Below are 24,178 nucleotides of genomic sequence, written 5' to 3' on the forward strand. Positions count from 1 at the left end.
TGTAATAACTTATTTATTATGTGGGTTCATATTGTTTTTGTTTTGTTTTTACAACACTGTTGTAAAATTAATATTGTTTTGTACAATACTGCCTGAATGTAAAAACATACCGGTAGGTTGGTTTGATGTTGTAATTTAAATGCTTACAAGAGATTTGGATCTTCAGAGTTTCTTGAGAACTCATGTGAGTTCATTTAAAACATGGGAATGGACTATGAGAAGGTAGCCTTCATTTCAGTGCGATTGTGTTATGAGCTTGTAGCTCTGCTGTTTTCAGTGCATGACGCTGGCCTGCAACTAAGTTTAAATCAGGCTTTAGGAATCATACATCAATTCTCTCACTTTCCTAGCATGAAAGATTGTGTTGAAGAGACAAGGCTGCATGTTGATGTATTAACAGCAGTTTTTTTTCTCCAAATTTCACACTATCTAGTTGTGCTATCATTTACCAAGACAACAAACGTGAAGGTTACCTGGCTGGAATTAAATCCAGACTAGTTGTGTAACCATCTAGAAATGCCATGTTTAAACCTTGTAGCCAGGGAGCCAGCACCAAAAATCATGACCTACTTTTTCTATTCACTTGGTCGTTAAGGTCCACAGCATGAGAGGTCTGCTCTGCCGGAAATATCGTGAAAAAAAAGTTATGGCCATTTTTGTATACCCCACAATAGACAACCAATATAAGGCAAAATATCATCATACTTTATGTAGCATGTGAAATGTCAAACTAGGGGGTTTTCATGATTCTGAATCCATTGATTCCAAGCATTAGTTTTGCACGAAAAACACTCCTTGGCCTAAAAACGGCTATAGCCGTCATCACAGATGAGGGCAGCACATTTGGGCAAGTCGATATGGCCAAATTTAGGCCAAGGACTGTTTTTTGTGCAAAACTAATGCTTAGAATGGATTCGGAATCATGAAAACCCCCTAGTTTGACATGTCACATGCTACTTAAAGTATGATGGAATTTTGCCTTATATTGGTTGTCTATGATGTGGTATACAATAACAAAAATGGCCATAACTTTTTTTCGCAATGTTTCCGGCAGAGCAGACCTCATTCTGTGTACCTTAATGACCAAGTGAATAGAAAAAACACAAAAAGTATGTCATGACATCACAGGTTAACCTTAACTGTTGAGCTTTTGGGCCTGTGGCTCCCCGGCTATTGTTACTGGGTTAGGGTTGTTACTGCAAACCAAATGTTTTTTTTGTGACCATCCTTTTATACAATGTTTTTGGCATTATGGTTTGGCCTTTTTCTGGAAAAAATCTTTCTAGGGCTATGAGGACTAACTCAAATCTTGTTTTTCCCTCAATTACAATTTAACAAATTCCTGTCTATGTATGCCTTGACCATAAGTTAATTTTGAAGTGTAGCTATCTTCTCATAGTAATATTTTGTTCTGATATAATTGGCTGAATATAAATCTTGTCATAAGTGGGGGTTTTTTATGACTTTCTTTATTCAAAGGTGTGATGGTGTTATGTTTTGTGCACTATTTGACTTCATTCTCAACATTTAGAATCAGCTTTGAGGCACTCTTGGGACTTGTTTCCTTGCATAGCTGAATAAACTTTCTGGTATAAAACATGTTTTTTTTTATATACATTATGAATCAAGACACCGTTATACAGAAATTGATTGTACATTCATTGTACTGTACATTTACTTCACCTTAATCTAGGATAAATGAAAAATATTTTTTGTAAATTAGAATTATTTATCTGAAAGCATTATAGTTTATGTTTCGTGGTGCTTTCAACTTTCAGTCAGTAGGGGGTGATGTGGTCAAATGAATTAACAGTTTCAGAACTGTTTGTTTAATACTTGTTTGTGAGACAGACAAAATAGAGGATCAGATATGACGTTTCATAAATTACAAAAATCTAATAGATATCATTTTCAACCGAACATTTGTATTCCATTCACTCGGTTCTCCCTTTCGTTTCCTCTTGTTCAGCCCGATTTCATTTAACCCTTCCGCGACGCGTTGTGACTTGTGACTGCTTGTAGTAGATAGGCTATTTTCGGAGCGCGACTCCGTCGGACGACGAGGCACGCTAGACTTATGGGTGACTACGTAGCTATCTAGCAGCTCGGTGATTGGAGCGTCCGTGTGTCAATCTTACGACAGGTGGAAGGGGAAAAAAACACTGCATTGTTTTCGATTTGATAGAAGTGAGTCGTGATCGTCCAGCTGAGAGGTGGGAGGACGTTCAATCCGCCAGCATTTTACTGTCCCTTTACACAGGATTTACACGGAGTTAACAACTTCATGTCCTGTTTGACGAGAGGGACAAGTCGTTGTCAGCGAACAAAGCGTCCACCCGCCGCTGTCATTTCAACGTTTTGAGTTGGAAACGACGAAGAAAACACCGTTCCGTTGGCAGAAGAGAAGCTAAACTAGCAAACAAAGCTAAGCTAGCAGCAACACAGGAGAACGAGCGGGGGTGGATCGCCGTTCCTCGGCCCTGCGTATGTCGTCCGGTTGGGATATAAACATGACCAGAGATGACAACAACGGTGCCAGTCGTGTCTGAATGAAACGGACGCCGCGGTGGTGGAAGTGGAACAACTGAAACAACAAGACTCCCAGGATTGGTCGATGAAGCTAAGCTAAATAGCTAATTAAGGAAGTTGGCTAGCGTCCCCAACATAGTTGTCTCCTTTGTAGCAAGGTTTTTCTTTTTTTAAACTGGTTTTAAATGACACTTTACTGCTGGTCATGATGGTGGTTCTACCAACAAGCTGACATTAGAGTTTATATGAGGTTTGTTCCTAACACAAAGTAACGTTAGCAACTTTAGCTAGGAAGTCTGCTGTAAACAAAGAGCCCTCCTTCTGTCCACCTCCTGTGGTAGCTAGCGTTGTACTATAAATTATACGACATCGCTGCTCATTTAGTTCCACGGCGAAGGGAAATGGATCTTAAGACGGCTGTGTTCAACGCGGCCAGGGATGGCAAGCTGCGGCTCCTTCAGAAGCTCCTGGAGAACAAAGATGGACACGATGTGTCCACGCTGATGGGGGAGAAGACGAACGGGGCCACCCCGCTCCTGATGGCCGCGCGATATGGACACCTGGACCTGGTGGAGTACCTTCTGGAGTGCTGCTGTGCGAGCGTGGAAATCGGGGGTTCGGTCAACTTTGACGGCGAGACCATCGAGGGGGCGCCCCCTCTCTGGGCCGCGTCTGCTGCGGGTCACTTAAAAGTGGTCCAGTCTCTGTTGGGGCACGGGGCCTCTGTGAACAACACGACTCTGACCAACTCCACTCCGCTCAGAGCAGCCTGCTTCGACGGACACTTGGATATTGTGAAGTACTTGGTGGAGCATAAAGCTGATCTGGAGGTGGCGAACAGACATGGCCACACGTGTCTCATGATCTCCTGTTACAAAGGACACAAGGAAATAGCACAGTATTTACTGGAGAAAGGTGCAGATGTCAACAGGAAGAGTGTCAAAGGTGAGTGGCTGGTTGAGCGGCGTGTGGGGGACATACATCTGTCCTCTGTGTGTACAGAGAACTTCATTTTAATGCGTGTGTAGGTAGAAACCTTCACACATTCCCAAGACTTGTCACCTGTGACCTGAAGATAAGCGTTGTTTGACATGGCCTACTACGAGTTGTACAATTAGGCCTACTTGTTGTTTCCAGTGGTTTCTGTTCTGTTCAGCACTAGAACTCAAAGATGAAAGGTATAGTCATATAATAACATGAGCCTCAGCCTACAGTATAATCTTTCACGTCACATAATTAGTAGTTTGTACTAAGAAAAATGTTTATGATAAAGAAAATCTCTGACTGGGTACTCATTCTGTTAAGTTAACTTATTAAGTAGATATATTAGGCACAGGACATCACATTTGGATGTGAGGATTTGTTTCCAACACAGCCAATGACTTATCCTTTTCAAAACCGTTTCTTAATTAATAATCTTTAAGTGACTGTCTCATCATGTAGTCCGGCATCCGACAGGCTTCTTTTGTTTAAAGTGGGATTTAAATTTGGTATATATATATATATTTTTTTTTAATAGGGGTTTCTTGTGACCCTACCATTAATAATAACTATGTAAGGCAAAAATGTCAAACTTTCCTTGTACTTTAAGTAGCATGTGACATGTCAAACTAGGGGGTTTTCATGATTCTGAATCCATTCCAACTTCCAAGCTAGCCGCAATTTGCAACTCTAGATTTGTTTATAATGGGATGAATCTAGAGTTGCAACAAGCTCCATCCACTTCCTATTCATCATTTTTGGTTTGTGATCTGCTTGTCTTAAACGACGTTAAACTCACCAACATTGCAGCTGTAGTCCAAGCTTGAATTATCCTCTTTCAATCTGCCGAGCTTGTTTTTCATAAAAATCCACCGTAGACATGTTATGAGCTACTTTCTGTCAAGACATCCTCTGCAAGTGATTATTTTTGCTGGAGTTTGGAAGCACTCGTCGTATGTCACTGAACGGCCCTGCATGCCACCTGTTTAGAATTTGCACATAATGCAGGAGGCAGCAGCGCGACCCGTTAACCAAAACGAGTGCTTCCAAACTGCAACACTTAGAAAAAGAATCACTTGCAGAGGATGTCTTGACAGAAAGTATCTCATAACATCTATGGTGGATTTTTATGAAAAACAAGCTCGGCAGATTGAAAGAGGATAATTCAAGCTTGGACTACAGCTGCAATGTTGGTGAGTTTAACGTTGTTTAAGACAAGCAGATCACAAACCAAAAATGATGAATAGGAAGTGGGTGGAGCTTGTTGCAACTCTAGATTCATCCCATTATAAAATAATCTAGAGTTGCAAATTGCGGCTACTTCCAAGCATTAGTTTTTGCACAAAAAACACTCCTTGGGCTAAAAACAGCCATAGCCACCTAATGTGCCCATCTGATCTCATCACATTTGTCATGACTGCTATGGCCATTTTTAGCCCAAGGAGTGTTTTTTTGTGCAAAACGAATTCTTTGAAGTTGGAATGGATTCAGAATCATGAAAACCCCCTAGTTTGACATGTCACATGCTACTTAACACGCAGAACCAGAACCGTAGTAACCGCAGGATTAAATTAATCGTCTAGCCTGCCAGAACCGTAGGCTATGTTTTCCAGTGTTTACCACCACACACAGCATTTGGTCAGTGTAACATCCGGTTGCGGATATTTGGCTTTTCAAAATAAGGGTTGCGCACGATAAAACCTTGGCAATGCGTGATAGATATTACACATAAACATTTTTGCCTTATATTGGCTGTTAATGGTAGGGTTACAAGAAACCCCTATAAAAACAATTGCTCAATACTGACAGCCAGACAGCAAGTGGATTGAGGATTCATGAATGTATGTATATAGACAATATTTTAGGCCAATAAAAAATACTATATACCAAATTTCCCACCCCACAAGCCTGGCTGCCGGACTAATGTCACCATTAACTCCTTTAGACTGACCATCCAAAGTTTTTTGTATTGTTAGCACTTAGCAGTAGTACATTTCACTCCGGCAAGGATAAGTAAACATTTTTCTATTCTAACATCGTTGTGCTCCAGAGTTTAGAGTTTCATTATAGGCAAGCCTGGTGGCAAGGCAACTAGAGACCGGAATACAAGCCCAGTGGCAGCATGATTGAAATCTGACGGTACAGTAATCGGGCAACAACCCCACATTTTATTTTACAATTGTAAAGTCTACCAGTTATTTGTTAGGGACCAGGTAAAAAAAGAACTATCTCAGACTCAAATGTAGCTTTAGGTCTGCATGACATGGGACATTAGGACATACCGGTAGGCAAATTTATAATGAGTAAGCAAGGCTACCCTAGTTTGGCCCTGTCTGATACAGAGGTGCATGGCCTCAGGTTGCATTGGTACTGGAAGGAATGGTGCCTAAATTACCCCGTTTGGGATAGAGGTTCTTCCATGGCCTACTGGGGTAGTGTGCGACTGTCCATACTGATCGGCCTAAAGCCCCATTCACATTGCAGAAGCTAGCTTCTGCTTTAGCTTCGTGGTACCATGTTATCTCTATGCAGAGCCGCTTTTGCGTTTTGAAGCTTGGAATTAACAGCTTTTTTTTTTTGCGTTTTTTTTCTCTCCCCAAAACTTAACTTTCAAGCAGCTTTTAAAAGCTGAAGCTTTTAAATCCGCCGGGAGAATCTAGACACAGCTGCGCGACATGAAACTGGGTGTGTGTGTACATGTGTGCGTGTGTGTGTCAATTTAACAAAGGTGCAGGCGATCAGAAATCAGCAGAGAGTGATCGACGTTTGCGCTACTCTATGCCGAATTGAAGTGGACTCGGACCCAGACTTTTTTTTTCCTTCCTGGAAATAAAAACGTCTGGGTTTCCGAGGCTAATCAGAGCATAGCGTGGTTTGAGGAGGCGGAGTTGAGATCATTTCACAAAAGGAAAAGGCCCTGCAAAAGCTGTCCACTGCGATTCTCAGAATTAAAAAATAAACTTTTTAAATATGGGCTGTATATGAAATGGATATTTGGCAAGACCATAGCAGATTTTATCGATAGAAATGAAAGTTTATATGAGAAACAAGTTGTCGAAGCGGTGAAAACAGGTTGTGTTCCGTGTTCCCAGTGGATTGTCACTTTTTCTGGGTAGAATTGATCCTGCATTCACCTCGCTCCGGTTCTCATCGAAGCCATTGATGCAGACTACTGCCCAGTCCAGAACGCTATCCGTCGCTGATGCTGATTGTGGACTAAACAGTGCACACACACACGGTTGATAAATTAGCAGATATAGATAGATAGAGACAAACAATTAAACAATATAGTTCCAACCGGTGTCGGAGTTTCCCCCCAAACTTGCCCCGAGAAGAGGGGAGGAGAAGCCCGCTCTCGTGTGTGTGTGTGTGTGTGTGTCTGTCTGTCGCTGCAATGTATTTTGATTGTTGAAACTTTTGCACCGTACCTTTAAAATAAATAATTAATAGCCTTTATATCAGCTGTATGTACTATTTATGCAATATGTTGCCCGTGTTTTGTGATTGGTTTGCTGCGTTCTGAATCGATAAACCAATGGCATATAGATAAGATTTATTTGAGGGAATCATTTCAATTGGTTTATTGCGTTCATGTAGGCCTATCGATGAACCTCATAGCAAAAGTTGAAAGACAGTAGATAGCCTATATTTATAGATAGATAGAACACAATCCCGTGTGTGTGTGTGTGTGTGTGTGTGTGTGTGTGTGTGTGTGATATTGAGCACCGCGTGGAGGAGACGTCACGGGAATCACTTGCGACCCATGCAGTTCTCTCTCAGTGCCCTTGCAGTAATTACACCCTCCCGGTTCCCACTGAGGTGAACTAAAACCCGTAGCTGACTCTGGCCCCTTTTCCACTATGGGGTGGAACCAGAACCAGAACCAGAACTTTCCAGGACCCAGAACTACCAAGAACCATGTGTAGTTCCAGAACCAAGTTCTGCTTCCATTTCCATATAACCAGAACCCAGAACCTGTTAAGTCTGCCCCCCCCCCTATTCCCCCACTGCTGAGTAGCTCGGCCGGCAGGGCCCCCTCCCCCTTGGCACGGCCGGGGGGGTCCCGGAATACAGAGATATTCATGTTTAAATAATGACTGGTTATTATTCAACAGTGGTGGAAAGTAGCTGTATATAGTATTATACTTAAATACATTTCGGCCATTTGAAAATAGACAAACTACAAGCTCGATGAGACACGTGAGCTTGTAGATTGTCTATTTTCAAATTTATTTGCTTTATTGTACTTTTTTAAACCAATAATATGAACATATTTTTATATGCCACATGTGCCACAGCTGTGGCAGCCACATGCCACAGCTGTCACATATATTTCCTATACATAATAGATATACTGTATATGCACATACTGTAGTTTATATGAACATGGATATATGCAGCATACATTATATATAGGCTATATTTGCCGATATGGATTTCCTTTCCATGTGGGGAGTGGGACAACAGTAAAACACCCGTTTTAAATGCATTCGACCAGTTGTTCTCCAACCTTTACCTGTCTACAATATTTTGCTTAAACTGCAAGAGAAAAATATATCTCATATAGGCTATAGCTCATATGATAAATGATAACCCACCTTTTGAATATAGCATTTAACATTGTGTGGGTTGCAATTATAGTGCCTCTTGAGCAGATTGAGCAAATTGTGCCATAACATCCAGTCCAGTTGTAATGTCAATATCAAGAAATGTGCAAATACAAATCATTTAACCGTTGTGCTAGTTGAATTGAATTCTTCCAATGTGTAGTATTGTGTACAGCACATTTCTAGTAATGATATGCCTAATGCCTTGCCCTGAAAAAGAAAGAAAATTCTGTTCTGGCAATTTAGAATAGATTATATGGCGCTCTCGCGCGCGAGCACACGCACGAAACACATACACGCACGCAAACACATACACATACACACACACGCACACGCACACACACACATCTGCAGTTAGCCTAGCTGTTAGCTGTAGTGTAGAACAACAACTGCAAGCAAACAACTCGTCGCGACAGCTTTATGGCTCTCTCTCTCTCTCCCTCACGCACACACAAGCTCTGTCTCTCCCTCTCTCGTGGCCATAGTGTTTCTGTGTGCTTTTCCAGGTTATTTTTATGTGTGTCCGCTGTCGCTGTGTCGCACTTAGGAGTTTAAAATGTGCGCTGTTGTGTTGTGTGCGCTTCTCCTCGCTCCGGTCTCCTCAGTGCTCAGAGTGCTGTCACCTCAGCTCGACCAATCGAGAGCAGCAGCGCTGCTGGCCCCGCCCATAGGTTCCCAGAACTCAGCGTTAGTACTACCTCAAAAGCAGGGCCGAAAAAAGGTTCTGAGAACCTGGTCTGAAACCGTGCCGTACCGCGCTGTGCGCTGTGGAAACAAACCCAGAACTAAAAAAAATAGGTTCAGGTTCTGGATAGTTCTGGTTCCACCCCATAGTGGAAAAGGGGCCTCTGACCGTGGACTAAACACACACACGGTTTATAAATTAGCAGATATATATATATAGTCTATAGACAAAGAACTAAAGTTCTGAGTCCCCAGCGCGTCGTGTGCACCGTGTGTATGTGTGCGTGTGCGCGAGAGAGATCAATAATTAATAGCCTTTATATGATTATATCAGTTGTATGATATGCATGTGGACATCCCTGATCCGACCTGTCCTGTCCTGATTGTATTTCTACGGTATGCTCTTGCTAAATCAACATTAACATTACATACAGAGCGGCTATTTAAAAAAATGCCCGGAGGGTTTCGCTCGAGAGGGGGAGAGGAGAGCTGAGTGGGGGAGATGAGCACTGAAGACTGGGGAGGATTGAGATCCGGTCCGTTCGGTTATTTACAAACAAGTTTACCAAGATTATATTATTTATTAATCGATAAATAGGTTATGATGTAACTAAATATATAATTATTTCTCCTATACAGTCGCTATTTTACATTTTAGACTTTCAAATGCGCAATCTGCTAAAAAACTGCCTGTGTGTTCTTCCTCGTCTCAAAGCCAGTCCAGGCAGGTTGAGTGACAGGTACCTTGTACACGACTCAAAAAAAAGCTGCGTGGAAATGAGTTTTGCTTTTTTTTTAAATTTCCAGCTTTTTTTGATCTGAACGGGGCTTTAGGCGCGATTCATACTCCTGTTTTAGAGCCGAATAAAAGTCGGTTTGGCGCTGTAGAGCCTACAATGTGATGTCATTTGAGGTTCGGGTGGGCGGGTACTGTCCTAAAGTCGGCTCTTCGGTGGACAATCTTCAGTGGCACTAGTAACAAGGATGATGTACGACATTGTGTCAAACTTACTTGAAAAAGATTGGTTGAAATGTTGTATTGCTGCTGCAAATACAAATTGGAGCATTTAAAAGTTTACCCTTTGTTATTCGACATTGTGTCAAACCCAAGTGCATATTGCTGGACACATTGCATTATTATTACTTATTAGGGCTGCAACAATTAATGGATTTAATCAAGTATTAAAAAAGAGGGGGGGGCGGGGGGGGTATACAGTATATATATATTTTTTTTAAGATATTTTATTTTGCGGCTTACGCCTTTTATTGATTTTTGAAGGGACAGACAGTAGGCTGACAGGAAACGGGAGAGAGATGGGGGGATGACATGCAGTAAAGGCCGTGTCGGGTCCGTGAGTCGAACCCGCGGCACACTGCGACTGGATTACCAGTCCGGTGCCCAGACCGTTACGCTACGGCCTGGGCCAGTATATATTTTTTGCGGTCTATGTGGGCCATGTGCACATGTCATCTCTGTGTCTTTGTCTATGAGCAGTGCTGTGCATGTGCACCATAGATGCTTAGGTGTGTCTGTGTTTTTTGTCTCTGTGCACTGTGCAGTCTGTGGATCTCTATGACTTGTAAAACAATGGTACTTATTAATTATATGCTTGTCTCCCTAGTAGATCCTGTCAGATGTACAGCTTGTGCCTGAGCAGTTGGCTCCACTCCATAACTTGACACACAGACACATGTACTAGTGTAGGAACGGTACATCATGAGTTTAGTAATTGACAAATAACATAGTTGTCAGTTTTGTGAGCTATCGCTCCGGTTCAGTCTCTATCCTTTAATTACTCTATGGTGCCAGCAAGTTTCAGACATGCTTGTGGATAGAAAAAAAGAAAAGTGACATGACTTGGGCAGTGTAGGGCGGTTTGATTTAGCTTAAAAATAAAATCCAGATGTTTTCTCTCTCTGATTTTTTTTTATTTATTTAGATCTTTGGGTAAAAGAAATACATTGTCTCAAATATGTTTTATTTTGTTTGTTTTTTAAGAAAAGAAAAAAGACAAACAAATGTGACATTTCCTATTGGGGAAAAAAGTCCAAACCTATTGGGAATTAAGTCCAAAACCAAAGGCAAAAGTTTCTGAACGCCTCACATCCTGCATCCTATAAGCTCACAACGTGTTGCGGAGGCGATGCGTTGTGAGCTTGCAGATAAATTTCAGCATGCAACACGTCGCGCAACGAAGCATAAGTCAGGCTTCATTTTTTTTAAGCCGAGGCGACGTACACACATCGCTCCTCGATGCAAAATAAACGGTTAGTGTAAAGGGCAGTCCATACTCTCTCCGACCACCGAACTTGTCGTCTGAAAGCTCCGGTACAACTACAACATGACGTCACTCGCAACTTCTGAAACGCATTCCTCCGAATTTTTGTTCTGAAAGCTGCACTCCCAGATGTTGTGACTCTCCGAACTCTACTTCGGAGAAAAAAATAAAGTCTGGTCTTTCCGACGAAAGGTTCGGTGGTCGGAGAGAGTATGGACTGCCCTTAAGGGACAGTAGGTACTAGGTAGTCTAGCAAATAGCACTGTAAACATCTGGAGATCCTCCTAGGGGGGGGGGGGTGTGTGTGTCTTCTTTCAATGTGATTGATAGCATTGGAATCCTCAACCAGGCCAATCAAACAAGTCACTGATTGGATCATGCATTGTCTCACTATGTGTCATTATGACTGATTGGATCATTGAATTATGAGTTGTCACTATATCCTTATAAATAAAGCACCACAACTCAATCTTCTGATTCCTTAACTTAATTCAGTGCCAATAATATTTAACCAAAATAGCCCAAGTGCTTTTTTCATATTTACTTAGTTCATTTTTAACTATCTCTACCGCTAGCTGTTATCCACCAAGGACAGCGATTCTGGAGTCTGACTTATGGAGGTTTGAAAATCTTGAGATTATATTTGCAATCCCATAGTTGGAATATATATATATATATATATATATATATATACGGACTTGGGAAAAATAGAGTTAAGTAGTCACAGAATATTCATCATCACTACGATCGCAACTGTCTATGAGAGAGCCATTCCCTGTGCGGTCGGTGGATGAGAGGCAATCTTTGCGATCACGTGGTGGGTCGCTTTACCAAAGACCCTTTTCATGAGAGGATCTGGGGAGGAGAAAACGACAAAAATCACTTTATATAGGAACAAGAAATGATGACATAGTCATATTTGTCAGGTGAAACAAGCGCTGTCTCCGTTGTGCATCTGTCCATCTTTTCTTTTTTCCTGCTCTCCAGTTAGCTCATAACTTTAGTTAGCCGGTGTTATCAGGCCCTCCGCAGTGTTTATATATGTCTATGGTTGCAGAGTGTGGTCTGGGTGCAGAGTTCCATGGTGCCCGTGTCATAGCTTAGGAAGCAACCAATCATGACTAGGTCGCTACTACGCGATTAGCTGGCGGCTTTTCAGAGGTATGGGGTCAGACTCCCATCGGCTTAGGGGGCAGTTGAAAACGGGCCTGTTGTATGTCAGGTTTCACCTGACAGAAATTACTTAAGAAAATGCTAAGACTAAGGAATAAAATCAATAAAAACAGTGGAATGATGATAGTACGGTAGCTTAGCAAAAAAATGTGGACACGGCTGACAAAAGCGCCAAATTTTTTCCACATGTTCTCCATAACCATACGTTTCATTTTGGAAGGGGAGCCACGTCATCAAGATGTCAGAAGGCGGCCATCTTGGCGTTCAAAGATGGCCGCCATGGAATATCTATAAGTGCCACTATCTCAGCTTCTAAGCCACTTAGAAGGTCAATCTTGGTGTCAAAATATACATTATCTGGGTCAAGGAATGCAATAAGGTCATTGAGAATATCACTAGATGTTTATTTGTGCCAATATCAAATAAATAGGTAATTCTAGCAACATCTTCAACTCTTTTAGCAGTCAGATACATTGAAAAATGGAGCATGAAGTGAATGATAACAACATTCAAATTATCTGTTACATTTACAACTGCAAAGAGCTGTGCAATTCCAGTGAGCCTTTTACATGAGCACCTGTAACCTGTCACAGGACTGGCTTCCTGTGAGCCAGTCAGGGCAAACCCTGACTGGCGTCACACTTAAAGACACATAAGGTTGTGGCGTCTTTAAGTGTTCTTTAAAACCTTCTCAGACTCCTCCCTGCCAGTGGCGGGAGGTGTTCGTTCCGAAACCGAGGTACAGAATTTCATTTATGAACTCAGCACAGGGCATCATTAATGTCCTGTGGGTTTAAGAGTGGTGACGTCAGACGCCCAAAGCCTCAGGGTTTATAAGGCCTGTGTCTGCGTCACCGCCTCACTCGAACACTTTTCCTTCTGCCAAGAGCAAAACAAAAGGGTGTTCAGGGAAATATTTTGCTCACTTACTTAAAGAACCATGGTTACTAAAGTAACCTTCATGTTCTTTTAAGTTGTGTTCGCGAAATATTTCGCTCTATGGGACCTTATGAACTCCCGTATCCTGAACTAGCCAGTGAGTCCTAGAACTTGAGGATAAATAAGGGCTGGGGATAAACCTTAGGTTTGTAGCCCGGTCCCACAGGGTGGAAAGGTGACAGTCTTAGACTGTCAGTGTCTTCCCGGAGCGGCTAACTGGGGTAGGGCGGCGACTGCCCCAGGCAGCCTGGGTTTTATAGAGGGAGGAGGGGCGTTGCCTCATTTCCTCTAGAGCTCTTGTGGGATGGACTTGATCGGAGTCCATTTATGGTGCGGCAGCTCCCAAGACCGCGTGCGCTAAAGAGGGCACTGCCACATCTAGGTTATAGTATGTGGCGAAGGTCGAGGGGGAGGACCAGCTTGCCCCTGTGCAGACATCCTGGATTGAGACACCCTTGTGGAGTGCCCAGGATGCTGCCATGCCTCTTGTGGAATGAGCCTTTAGCGTTAGCGGGGGCTCCACTCCCTGAGTGGTGTAGGCCAGGCGAATGGCCTGCACTATCCAGTTTGAGATAGTAACCTTTGTGACAGGTTTTCCCATGGTTCTGTCACCCCAGGATATGAACAGTTGATGACCTATCCTTGAGGGGCCTGTTCTGTCCATGTAAGTGCGGAGCACTCTCACTGGGCAAAGGCAGTTCAGCCTCCTGTCCTCTTCAGTAGCGAATGGAGGGGGGTGGAAAGCCTGTAGAGGTCCACCGGTACGCAAACTGAGAAAGCGGGTCATTGTTGATTGGGCTCTGGCCTTCTGAATTGTTGCGACAACATTCGGAGGGAGACCGGCCTCAGTCAGCATTAGCCTCTCACGGGCCAGACCCATAGGTCTAGGTCCTTGGGGAAGGGGTGGAAGATTTCTCGTCCCGCCTGCGTGAGAAGATCCGCCCGTAGAGGGAGCTGCCATGGTTGGCTGTAGAGGAGGGGGGCTATCTCCGTCCTCCAGACGCCCCAGGCTGGTGCTACTAGTAGTACCGTCAGACCCCGAGTCCTCACTCTGTCCAGAGTGGGAAGAATGAGACTCAGTGGGGCGTATAGGAGGGACCTGGGCCATTGGTGTGCTAGAGCGTCTAGCCCCAATGTCGATGGTCCTCCCATGGCGAAGAAGAGAGGGCACTTCGTGTCCTGCTCTGAGGCAAAAAGGTCCACTTTGGGTGTCCCGAACCTGTCCCAGATCTGGTTCACTACCTGGGGATGTAACGACCAGTCTGCGTAGCGGAGGGGTCCTCTGGACAGCAGGTCCGCCCCTGTGTTTAGAACACTCGGGACGTGACACGCTGTGATGGATAGTAGACGAGCGTCGCACCACATCGTGAGTCTCAGAGCCAGCTGGTGTAAGCGAGGGGACCTGAGTCCCCCTTGCTTGTTGATGTAGCACATAGTTGTTGTGTGAACCTCGGATGCGCGGTTCGAAATCCCTCAAAGCGAGGAATACCGCCATCAGCTCCAGATAGTTGATGTAGCAGGACCGTAGTTGTTCTGTCCACATCCCTCTGGTTGTAGTGCCCTCCAGTGTGGCTATACCCAGCCAATCATGCTGGCGTCTGTGGTGACAACTTTCCTGGTCAGAGGTCTGCCCATAGAGACGCCCTCTGAGAGAGCCCGTCTGTCTGCCCACCATTTCAGGGCCAGCACGCATTGTGACGTCACTGTTACCCTCTGGTGGCGATGGTGCATAGGTATCCAACGTTGAAAAGGTCTCATATTCAGCCTGGCTAGGCGGGTTATGTGAACCACTGAGGCCATAAGCCCCGCCATCCGGAGGCATGCATGAAAAGGAATCGAACGATCCCTCTTGAATGATGCCGCGGAATGTATTATTGCCTCTATTCTCTCTTGGCTCGGGCGAGCTGTGAAAGAGATTGGTATAGTGTTATACCGATGAAGTCTATAGACCGTGTCGGAGTTAACATGCTCTTCTCCTGGTTGATTTGAAACCTGAGAGAGGTTGGTGGCAGACGCGGGTCCCTCTGTAATCTGTCCACCATCACTTACATGAGCACCAAAACCAAACAGAATAGGAATACATCAAAGTAAAGTCCAAAAACGAACCATAATTGTGTACATATATTGCCAGAATGAACAAAATTATCTATTATTGGCAGATTTAGTCACTTATTGATATTCCCTATAGTTATATTGCATTCCTTGACAAAGAAAATGTATATATTGACACCAAGTTTGACCTTTTAGGTGGCTTAGAAGCTGAGATAGCTGCACTTATAGATATTACATGGCGGCCATCTTTGAATGCCAAGATGGCCGCCTTCTGACATCTTGATGACGTGGCTCCCCTTCCAAAATGAAACGTATGGTTATGGAGAACATGTGGAAAAAATTTGGCGCTTTTGTCAGCCGTGTCCACATTTCTCTAAAATATGGCCCTAAGCTACCGTACTATGAGAAAAGGGGGATGTGGAGTTAGCTGGGGAAAGCCATATTGAAGAGCTGGGTTTTCAGAGCGGTTTTGAGGGTGGGAGAGTGCATTTGATTCCACAGGGTTCATTATTTTCATTGTCATCTGACTGAAATGAAACTTATATCGATCCTCCTCAACAGCCACATTCTTGGTTATTTTTTTAATGCAATAAAAAGTAAATAAGTTGAGGTAAGTCATGAGACTTACCTCCTCTATCTCCCCAATAGGCAACACAGCACTCCACGACTGTGCAGAGTCAGGCAGTCTGGAGATCATGCGGATGCTTCTGCAGTATGGAGCGTCCATGGAAAGGGATGGCTATGGCATGACACCGCTGCTCTCTGCAAGCGTCACTGGACACACCAACATTGTGGACTACTTGACAATGCACCAGCAGGTCAGGGATTCCAGCCCCACCAGAAATCGGAGGGCTTAACTTCAGATTTCAGATTTTCTGTTATTCTGAAATTGTTTTGACGCATGTAATTTGTTTGTATTTTTAACAATCTCTGCTCTAGTGCAAACGGCATTTCACATAAATACTTTATAGTAACTTTGTTTAGTCAGTCAGCCAGCCATGTAACTGTAGGTGTCATCAACACAGGAAAATAATTCAAATTGGAATAATCTGCAAGTGGTGCTTGCAGATTATTAATAATAATAATTATTATTATTATTACTAATAGATTATTATTAATAATAATTATGAATAATAATTCACAGGGTAGCACCTCATCTAGTTCTAGCATGTGCCTCTGAAACCCCCACAAACTAAAGGTCCACTGTATCTGCAACCTACCTGCACCCCAAATACATTTTTGTGCAGAGTGCAGACTCTTAGCTCTGTGTGATCTGCGTGTGAACGTAACCTGACCCAGTCCACAGCTGGTAGCTGGATCATAGCTGGTATTACAACTATGATACCTACTATCAATGCCAGTAGGTGCAAGTGTTGCAATGCAGTGAGCCTCTAATAACTTTGTGGCTGGTGGATGCGGTCCAACTCGGGCATATTGTGTGGTGTCTGAGAGGTGCATGTGAAAAGACAAAAGGCTAACAGGTGATGTCTTCTCCCCTCTGCAGACCAGCGAGAAGGAATGCATTGATGCTCTCGAACTGTTGGGTGCCACATTTGTGGACAAAAAAAGAGATTTGCTAGGAGCACTGAAATACTGGAAAAGAGCCATGGACCTCAGGTATATTGACAGTGGCAGGATTGTCCATAAACCTGAACCAAAGCAGCTGATCATGGCATACGACTACGCCAGGGAGGTGAGTACCAGTTTGACGATTCCAAAATTGAGTCATGTTTTCTAGAAGTCAATCAAGACAGCATGCTGACCATGGATTATACATGTCTCCCTTAGGAGGCATTTTCAATTATTTCTTTCTTCTTTTTTTTCCTTTTTATTAAAAACAAATGTTTAATTGGTTGATGCCAGGTTCACAGACCAGACAGTTGGGTCGAGTCAGTATAATGGCAGAAAATCATTCCTGCATGCCACCAGCACCAGAAACCCTTTACAGAAAGCAAAATGACTTATTACAAAAAGTATGATGGAAACAACATAATGTATGAATTAAACAACCATAGTTTCTTCTAAGACGTTTTCAGCTCTTTTCAAGTAAAACCCACACTATGTCATCATCTCAAACTTACCACCTTGTAATCCTCATTCTAGGTAACCAATGCAGAGGAGCTTGACGGTCTGATCTCTGACCCAGATGAGATGCGCATGCAGGCGCTGTTGATCAGGGAGAGGATCCTCGGCCCGCAGCACCCGGACACATCCTACTACATCCGCTACCGCGGCGCTGTGTATGCAGACTCAGGAAACTTTGCACGCTGCATAAACCTGTGGAAGTACGCGCTGGACATGCAGCAGAGCAACCTGGACCCACTCAGCCCCATGACAGCCTCCAGCCTGCTGTCCTTCGCCGAACTCTTCTCCTTCATGCTGCAGGACCGGGCCAAGGGACTCCTGGGGACCTCTGTGTCATTCGAGGACCTGATGGGGATCCTCTCCAAGAGCGTGCTGGAAATTGAGCGAGCGGTTAAGCAGAGTGGGCCGGTGCCGCCGGACCCCACCCAGCTCAGCAAAGCTTTGTCAATCATACTGCACCTCATTTGCCTCTTGGAGAAGGTGCCTTGTACAGCTGAGCAGGACCACTTCAAGAAGGAAACGATCTACAGGTGTGTATGAGCAGGATTATGTTTTGTGTTTAAATGACTAACGAGTAACAATGTCCTCTGTGGAAAATAATTAAATTATACAGGGAGATAGCCTGTGTGTGCAAGGTTAAAGTGATGGTTGTGAAATTAAAAAGAAAAGATCACGGAAACACATCTGCAGTATATTTTCTGCCTATATTAGCCAAACTATCCAACTATCCACTATTGTTGATAGTTCTTTGAGTTTGAACTCTTGTTAACACCATCGGGCCCATGACGTAAATCACGTCAAGTTCAAGTGCACGGTCATGTGCCCGAGACGAAGATTGATAATCTTCGTCAAATTAGTGCTATGAAAACTGATCGCATCGCTCTACAGCCTAGAGGCGCTTGCTGACGATGGGCACATTTTATTAATGGATTAAATGGGCCCGGGCCCTCAAGGTGTTAATGAAACCTTACAAAACGAAGAATTTGTTTCAGGATCATATTCACTCTAGGTCTAGGAGGTGTCTTAAGCCCAATGGGTCTTGGTTATTATGTGCAATGTTCTGTGATGTCATATTGCAATCAAGGTAGTATTTCTGACAGTATGGTATCTGACATTACCATAACTGCCCTGAATGAATGGGTACCACCAGTAACTAATTTCTTCCCTGCAGGTTCCTTAAGCTTCAGCCATGTGGTAAGAACGGTTACAGCCCTCTTCACCTGGCTGTCGACCGCAACACCACCTGCGTAGGTCGCTACCCTGTCTGCAAGTTCCCCTCCCTGACTGTGGCCTCCATCCTCTTGGAGTGCGGAGCAGATGTCAACAGCCGAGATGAAGATGACAACAGGTGCCTTTCTCCCCATTTTCATCTCTTCTAAATTCCATAGCCTTTTAACGGTTTCAACTTGATTAACATTTGTTTGTGAAAGTTTGAACGCCCTCTTTATTTGTCCTTTAGATATTACTTATATATTGTACCTGTAATGTGATGTGTAATCATCAATTCCAACCCATGTGGTGGAATCTTGATGTTTATGGATTGGAGTCACTAATAATGTAGTATTACAAGATTGTTCTCGCTCTAATCATCAGCAGCCTTTTTTCCAGCCATTGTTGGAGTTGTTCTATTTGTTTGGGTCCGGGTAGCTCTATTGGTAGAGCTCTCGCTTTTGGACCAAAAGTTCATGGGTTCGATCCTGAGCACCGCCAACTCACCGAATGAGTAGCACGGCTTGGTGCAGCAAGTCGTGCGTGAAGTACTGGGAGCTGATGTGCTAGACCCCAGGGGTCTAGCACATTGTAACGGGGATAGACTCCTGTCAGTGTTACCGGCTGATACTGACAATAAGCCACTCCTGACCTACTTCTTCTATTGCTCTATTTAATTTATTTCCTCTCTCATCCTGAACCTGTTAATTTGTTCAATACCAACCATCTCTCAGCGCTGACTTTGGCATAGTATAATAAAGTATTTTGTCTTACACCCCACCAGTCCTCTCCACGTGGCAGCCTCCAATGGACACCCGGACATCATGAACCTGCTTATCTCGAATGGAACGCACTTTGACAGCACCAACTCCTTTCAGCAGACGGCCTGCGATCTGCTGGACGAGAAGGAGCTGGCCAGGAACGTGATTCAACCCATCAACCACACCACACTGCAGTGCCTCGCCGCCAGGGCTATCATCAAGCACAGCCTGGACTACCGGGGACACATCCCAGAGAAGCTGGAGGCCTTTGTCCTGCTCCACAGATAGTGGCATCCTGACAGTCTGAGAGAGGACAACAGGGTATGGGTGGATGCAGACGGCTGTGAGTATTGATTGGCAAGCCTAGATGGACGCCTGACTCGTAAACTAGCCGTGGATTGAAAGACACAATGTTGAATATTGGAGCAACCAATGACTTCAGAGCATGATTTGTCCATGCAGAAACGTTATAACTCAGTCTGGAAACAAGACTTTTCTCCCTCTCTGTTCCTCCTTTTACAGAGCCACGGCTAATGACTTTTTGCGATTGTGTATTTGAAGGGGACTGCAACACAATGTCCCTGGATGAACTGAGTAGTGGGTTTACGAATATTGTTGCTTTTTTATTTTGCATATTCCACAATGCTATTTATTGAATTAACATTGAGAGATTTTTCTCCATGCTGGCCCCCAACTTCGTCTCAACTCTGCCTGCTTCTCTCTAGGAGTAAAGACAGACACATTTCAACACATGCTGGGACTTCAGGTTAATTCTTTTTTTTTCTTTGTCCCATCACTGTTGCCAATAGTCATGGACCCTTTCTGTCATTATTAGGTATATTTGTCTTTAATGCATTTAGTTGTCATATAAATTTGGATATGCGAGACTAAATATGAATTGTGTGAATCCTAGTATATGGGCTAATTTGTCACTGTTTTCATTGTAGTGTATTACAAAGCTTTATGAGAAGGGTTTAAAGTCTGCAAACACCACAAGTGCTTTATTCTTCCTATTCACAGGCCAGGCTGTTGGAAAAGAGAGACTGTTGTGTTTTGTGCCGGCTCTTGTCTGTGCAATATCTTATTATATTTTTTCTTTCTTGGTTTACTTCCTTGCTGCCGTTTTTCTTTTTATCGCTATAATTTTTTGCAAAGAACAGGATGCAAAACCATTGTATTATTGTGTGTGTGTGTGTGTGTGTGTGTGTGTGTGTGTGTGTGTGTGTGTGTGTGTGTGTGTGTGTGTGTGTGTGTGTGTGTGTGTGTGTGTGTGTGTGTGTGTGTGTGTGTGTGTGTGTGTGTGTGTGTGTGTGTGTGTGTGTGTGTGTGTGTGTGTGTTGGAGCATGTGGGATGTATAAGTGAGTTGTAGATTGTTTTTGTTTTATGAGTACTCGACCATTGACTATCAGGAGTATGGTCAGGCCGTACTTGGCTAACACTATCATGCAGGACTATGGAGCTTAGGACTTCCACTAGGAACTGCAGTGGCCATACTTTGCTATGGGAGTGTATGGACTTGTATACAGAAGTGACCTCTTATCATGCTTTTTTACATGGCTGATCTTTAAATGCCGTTCTTTACCAAGCTTGATCAAAAAAAGTCTGGGTTCTAACACAGCTGACTGTGCATGTGCAGGTTAAAAATATTTTCCCTTTACATTTTTTTTTACAGGAATTATTAACATCTATCAAAGATTTGTAACATTGTATGGTATTTCAACCAGTCACTGTAGAATATTTGTTACTAGCTCTCAGAGACACCTGTTGTAGGGTGAAGTTGCCTTTAGCAAGTGACCATTTACACTGGCAGCCAAATCCAGCTTGAATCAGATGTCATGTGACATGTTAGACTCATTTAAACCAATCGGATTTCAATCTCGGTGTGCCACAGATCTGATTCAGGCTAGATTTGTCTGCCAGTGTAAATGGGGTCTTAGAGGGTGCAAGGCCAAAGCACCTCCCTCAAACGCAACCATGTCAAACTCACCAACATTGCAGCTGTGAGGAAAGCTTGAATTATCCTCTTTCAATCTGTAATCTTTTTGTTTGATAAAAATCCACCGTAGACATTTTATGTGCTACTTCTTTTTTCCCTAAGTATTGGAGTTTGGAAGCACTCGTTTTCAGTAAAGCAACCTCCTGCTGCCTCCTGCATTATGTGTAAATTCAAAACCGGTGGTACGCAGGGCTGTTGAGTGATATCCAACGAGCACGCCCAAACTCCCACAAAAAATTACCTGCACAGAATGTCTTGACAGGATGTAGCTCATAACATATCTAAGGTTTTATGAAACAAAAACTTTACAGAATGAAAGAGGATAATTCAAGCTTTCCGTACAGCTGCAATGTTTGTGAGTTCGACGTTGTTTAATACAATTAGATAGGACTTTTCTGTTAGGATGAATGGGCTGTCAATGGGAAGTTGCACCTAGTTAGCACCTTGCTGGCAAGATGGCCTGAATATCGTCAATAGCAACCCAGGGGTGCCGAGCCCTGGTGGATCACACGCGGCAAGTGGTGTGATGGCCATGTTGACTCAAGGTTCATGTTTGGTTATTAGAGAAAATAAAAGATTCATTTTTGTTCATTTATTTTTAATTTGCTGCTTTCTTTCGTTTTAGCTATTTTCAGGGGGGGGGGGGGTATTTCGAACATGGGGCTAAAGATGTATTTTTCTACAAAATGTTATAGCGATTTATGTTTATTACCACAAAAGATCACAGGATCTACTGAATGTGAAGGGGGTACTATACCGCTGCCATACTGTGTTGTAGGCTGAATATGTCACCTTCACATTCACTAGATCCTGTGATCTTTTGTGGCCAGATGTAATTTTCTGGAGTCTAGTAGGACTATAGTAAAAAAAAAAGTAAATCGCATATAACATTTCCATGTTCGAAGGCCCCCACCTCCCTGTAAAAAAAATGCTAAAATGTCTAAAACTAAAAGCAGCAAATGAAAAAAAAATAACACTTATCTTTTACTTTCTCTAATAACTTAAACGCCTGGCAGGCTGCCAAGTTGACAGCTAAAGGCGACTTCACCCTAGAGAGTGAGAAACTCAAAGTTGATCTAGGATACTTCTGCCCATCTTATTGCCCAATTGTATCCCAATTACAGATTAAGAGAGTGATAGGGGGAGGTTGCCTTGTCGTAAAGACTTCAAGCTTTGTAAAATATCTTTTGCACATGAGCTTTAGATGTGTGGTTAAAAAAGGGCTTTTCATAATTCTTAGGATTTCATATCATGTATTAACCTGATGGTTCAAAACCAGACAGAATATGTATGAGGACTCCCAGGGCAACTTGCTTTAAATCTGCACTTTACTACAACAGAGTTTAAGATTTCATATGGCATCAATCAAAGTCATGTCTTAAGAACCAGTTTGAGAATTAACGGACAATAAACCCATGTTGCACATATCTGTTTGTTCACGTTTGTTCATTTAGCAATGTCTCCAATGCGTTTCGTTTTGGTGAGATGATGTGCTTGGGAATGTTGCCAAGAAATGTCTTAATTGTTTGGGTTACTTCCATAGAACCTGACATCTTTATCGGTCCTATATCAAAATCTCTATCCCATCTATGCTTCTCTGCCTTGAAAATATCCTCGGGAATCTGAAATACTTGTATGTGGTGTAATACGTATTTAATAGAAAGGCAAAGGTAAGTGGCCGTCACACAGGTTTCTGTGTTCGAAGCTTGACATAAGTTCTACAACGCTGTGTTAAAATGACTTGCCCCTTCTGTCAGCGATTTGCAATATAGTGTTTCTATTTATTACAACCAAATAATTGTGTTGAACACAAATATGGCTTTGGAATTAGTTTGTTGTACTGCCTGTCCTTCATGCAGATCACAGCACCTGGGTTGACATATTCTGCACTAGAGCAGGGAGGTCTAGAATGTCACACCTATTCTGGTGATCTATTGTCAGGAATGTTGGTTAAACAGGACTTGGTGTAGTGGAGGGTGGATGTGTGTGTGTGTGTGTGTTATTGCACATTCTTAGATGTGCAAATCGGCAAACAGTTTGAATTTATGTTTGGCAGTTTGCATGCACATGTATCCGTGTTCCATTTGGGAAAGACTGCTGCTAAAGAATAATTATACTCTATTGCATGATTTTCTCCAGACAACTTTTAGTTTTAAAATCAGTTCTGGTCCGCAGGTGGAAATTAGGCTTAAGAAGTGACTTTGAACCATGCTGTGTCATGTCCTCCATGCCCACAAGTTGCCGGTGTTGGTGAACACCTGGGTGGGTGGGGAGGTGAAATGAAAACTGTTTGTACAGTGAAAATATTGGGGCGTAGTCAAGTTGGGACATAATAGGCCTACCTCAGGGCTGTCAAACGATTAAACATTTTAATCAGATTAATCACAGATTAATAATTATGATTAATCACCATTCATAACATGCCCAAAATATGCCAATTTTTTTCTGCATACAGTATTTTTATGGGAACAAAGTTTAAAGACTCACTATCTGCCAGCAGAGCAGAGTGACGACTAGTCCAGAGTGGGTGGAATTGTGGGATGTTCGGGACAAATCATTCACGCATGCATTAATTGTGTTAAGTCCTATATCCAGCTTTTAGTGTATGTTCACAAACTTCCCATTGACAATGAATGGAAAATTTTACGTCGTACTGTGAACAAATAGACTTGGAATTTCGTCCATGCTAAATTCCTTATCCTTTTTACTTTCTTTCTTATTTATTTTTAATTTGAACTATTCAAGAATGTTTTTCAAAATAGTAAAAAGAAAAAGCCAAATTAGTTTAGGGATAAGGGGTTTATCTATTTTACGTCATGATGATGTACGATGATAGGAGCGCCCCTCACTTCACACAGGTGTGATTTTTTAAATCTAATTGA

At 43.0% G+C, this 24,178-nt stretch overlaps 1 protein-coding gene across 1 annotated transcript; it reads left to right on the forward strand.

The window, feature by feature from the left end:
- The first annotated feature begins 1,950 nt into the window (after positions 1-1,950).
- fem1c (fem-1 homolog c) lies at positions 1,951-22,721 on the forward strand. The gene is made up of 6 exons (XM_083784977.1): positions 1,951-3,474; positions 15,893-16,062; positions 16,749-16,937; positions 17,348-17,859; positions 18,501-18,677; positions 19,323-22,721. Exons 1-6 carry the CDS (start codon positions 2,931-2,933, stop codon positions 19,585-19,587), a joined length of 1,857 nt encoding a protein of 618 aa, XP_083641103.1. The 5' UTR covers positions 1,951-2,930; the 3' UTR covers positions 19,588-22,721.
- The last annotated feature ends 1,457 nt before the right edge of the window (positions 22,722-24,178 follow it).

This window comes from Protomyctophum parallelum (assembly GCF_964188405.1).
Source record: "Protomyctophum parallelum genome assembly, chromosome: 15".
NCBI lineage: Eukaryota > Metazoa > Chordata > Actinopteri > Myctophiformes > Myctophidae > Protomyctophum > Protomyctophum parallelum.

Excerpts from the sequence above, each read along its gene's own strand:
- fem1c (XM_083784977.1), top strand. The coding sequence starts at position 2,931 with ATGGATCTTAAGACGGCTGTGTTCAACGCGGCCAGGGATGGCAAGCTG. Across the intron at positions 16,063-16,748 it reads ACTTGACAATGCACCAGCAG|ACCAGCGAGAAGGAATGCAT; the intron begins GTCAGGGATTCC and ends TCCCCTCTGCAG. Across the intron at positions 16,938-17,347 it reads CATACGACTACGCCAGGGAG|GTAACCAATGCAGAGGAGCT; the intron begins GTGAGTACCAGT and ends TCCTCATTCTAG.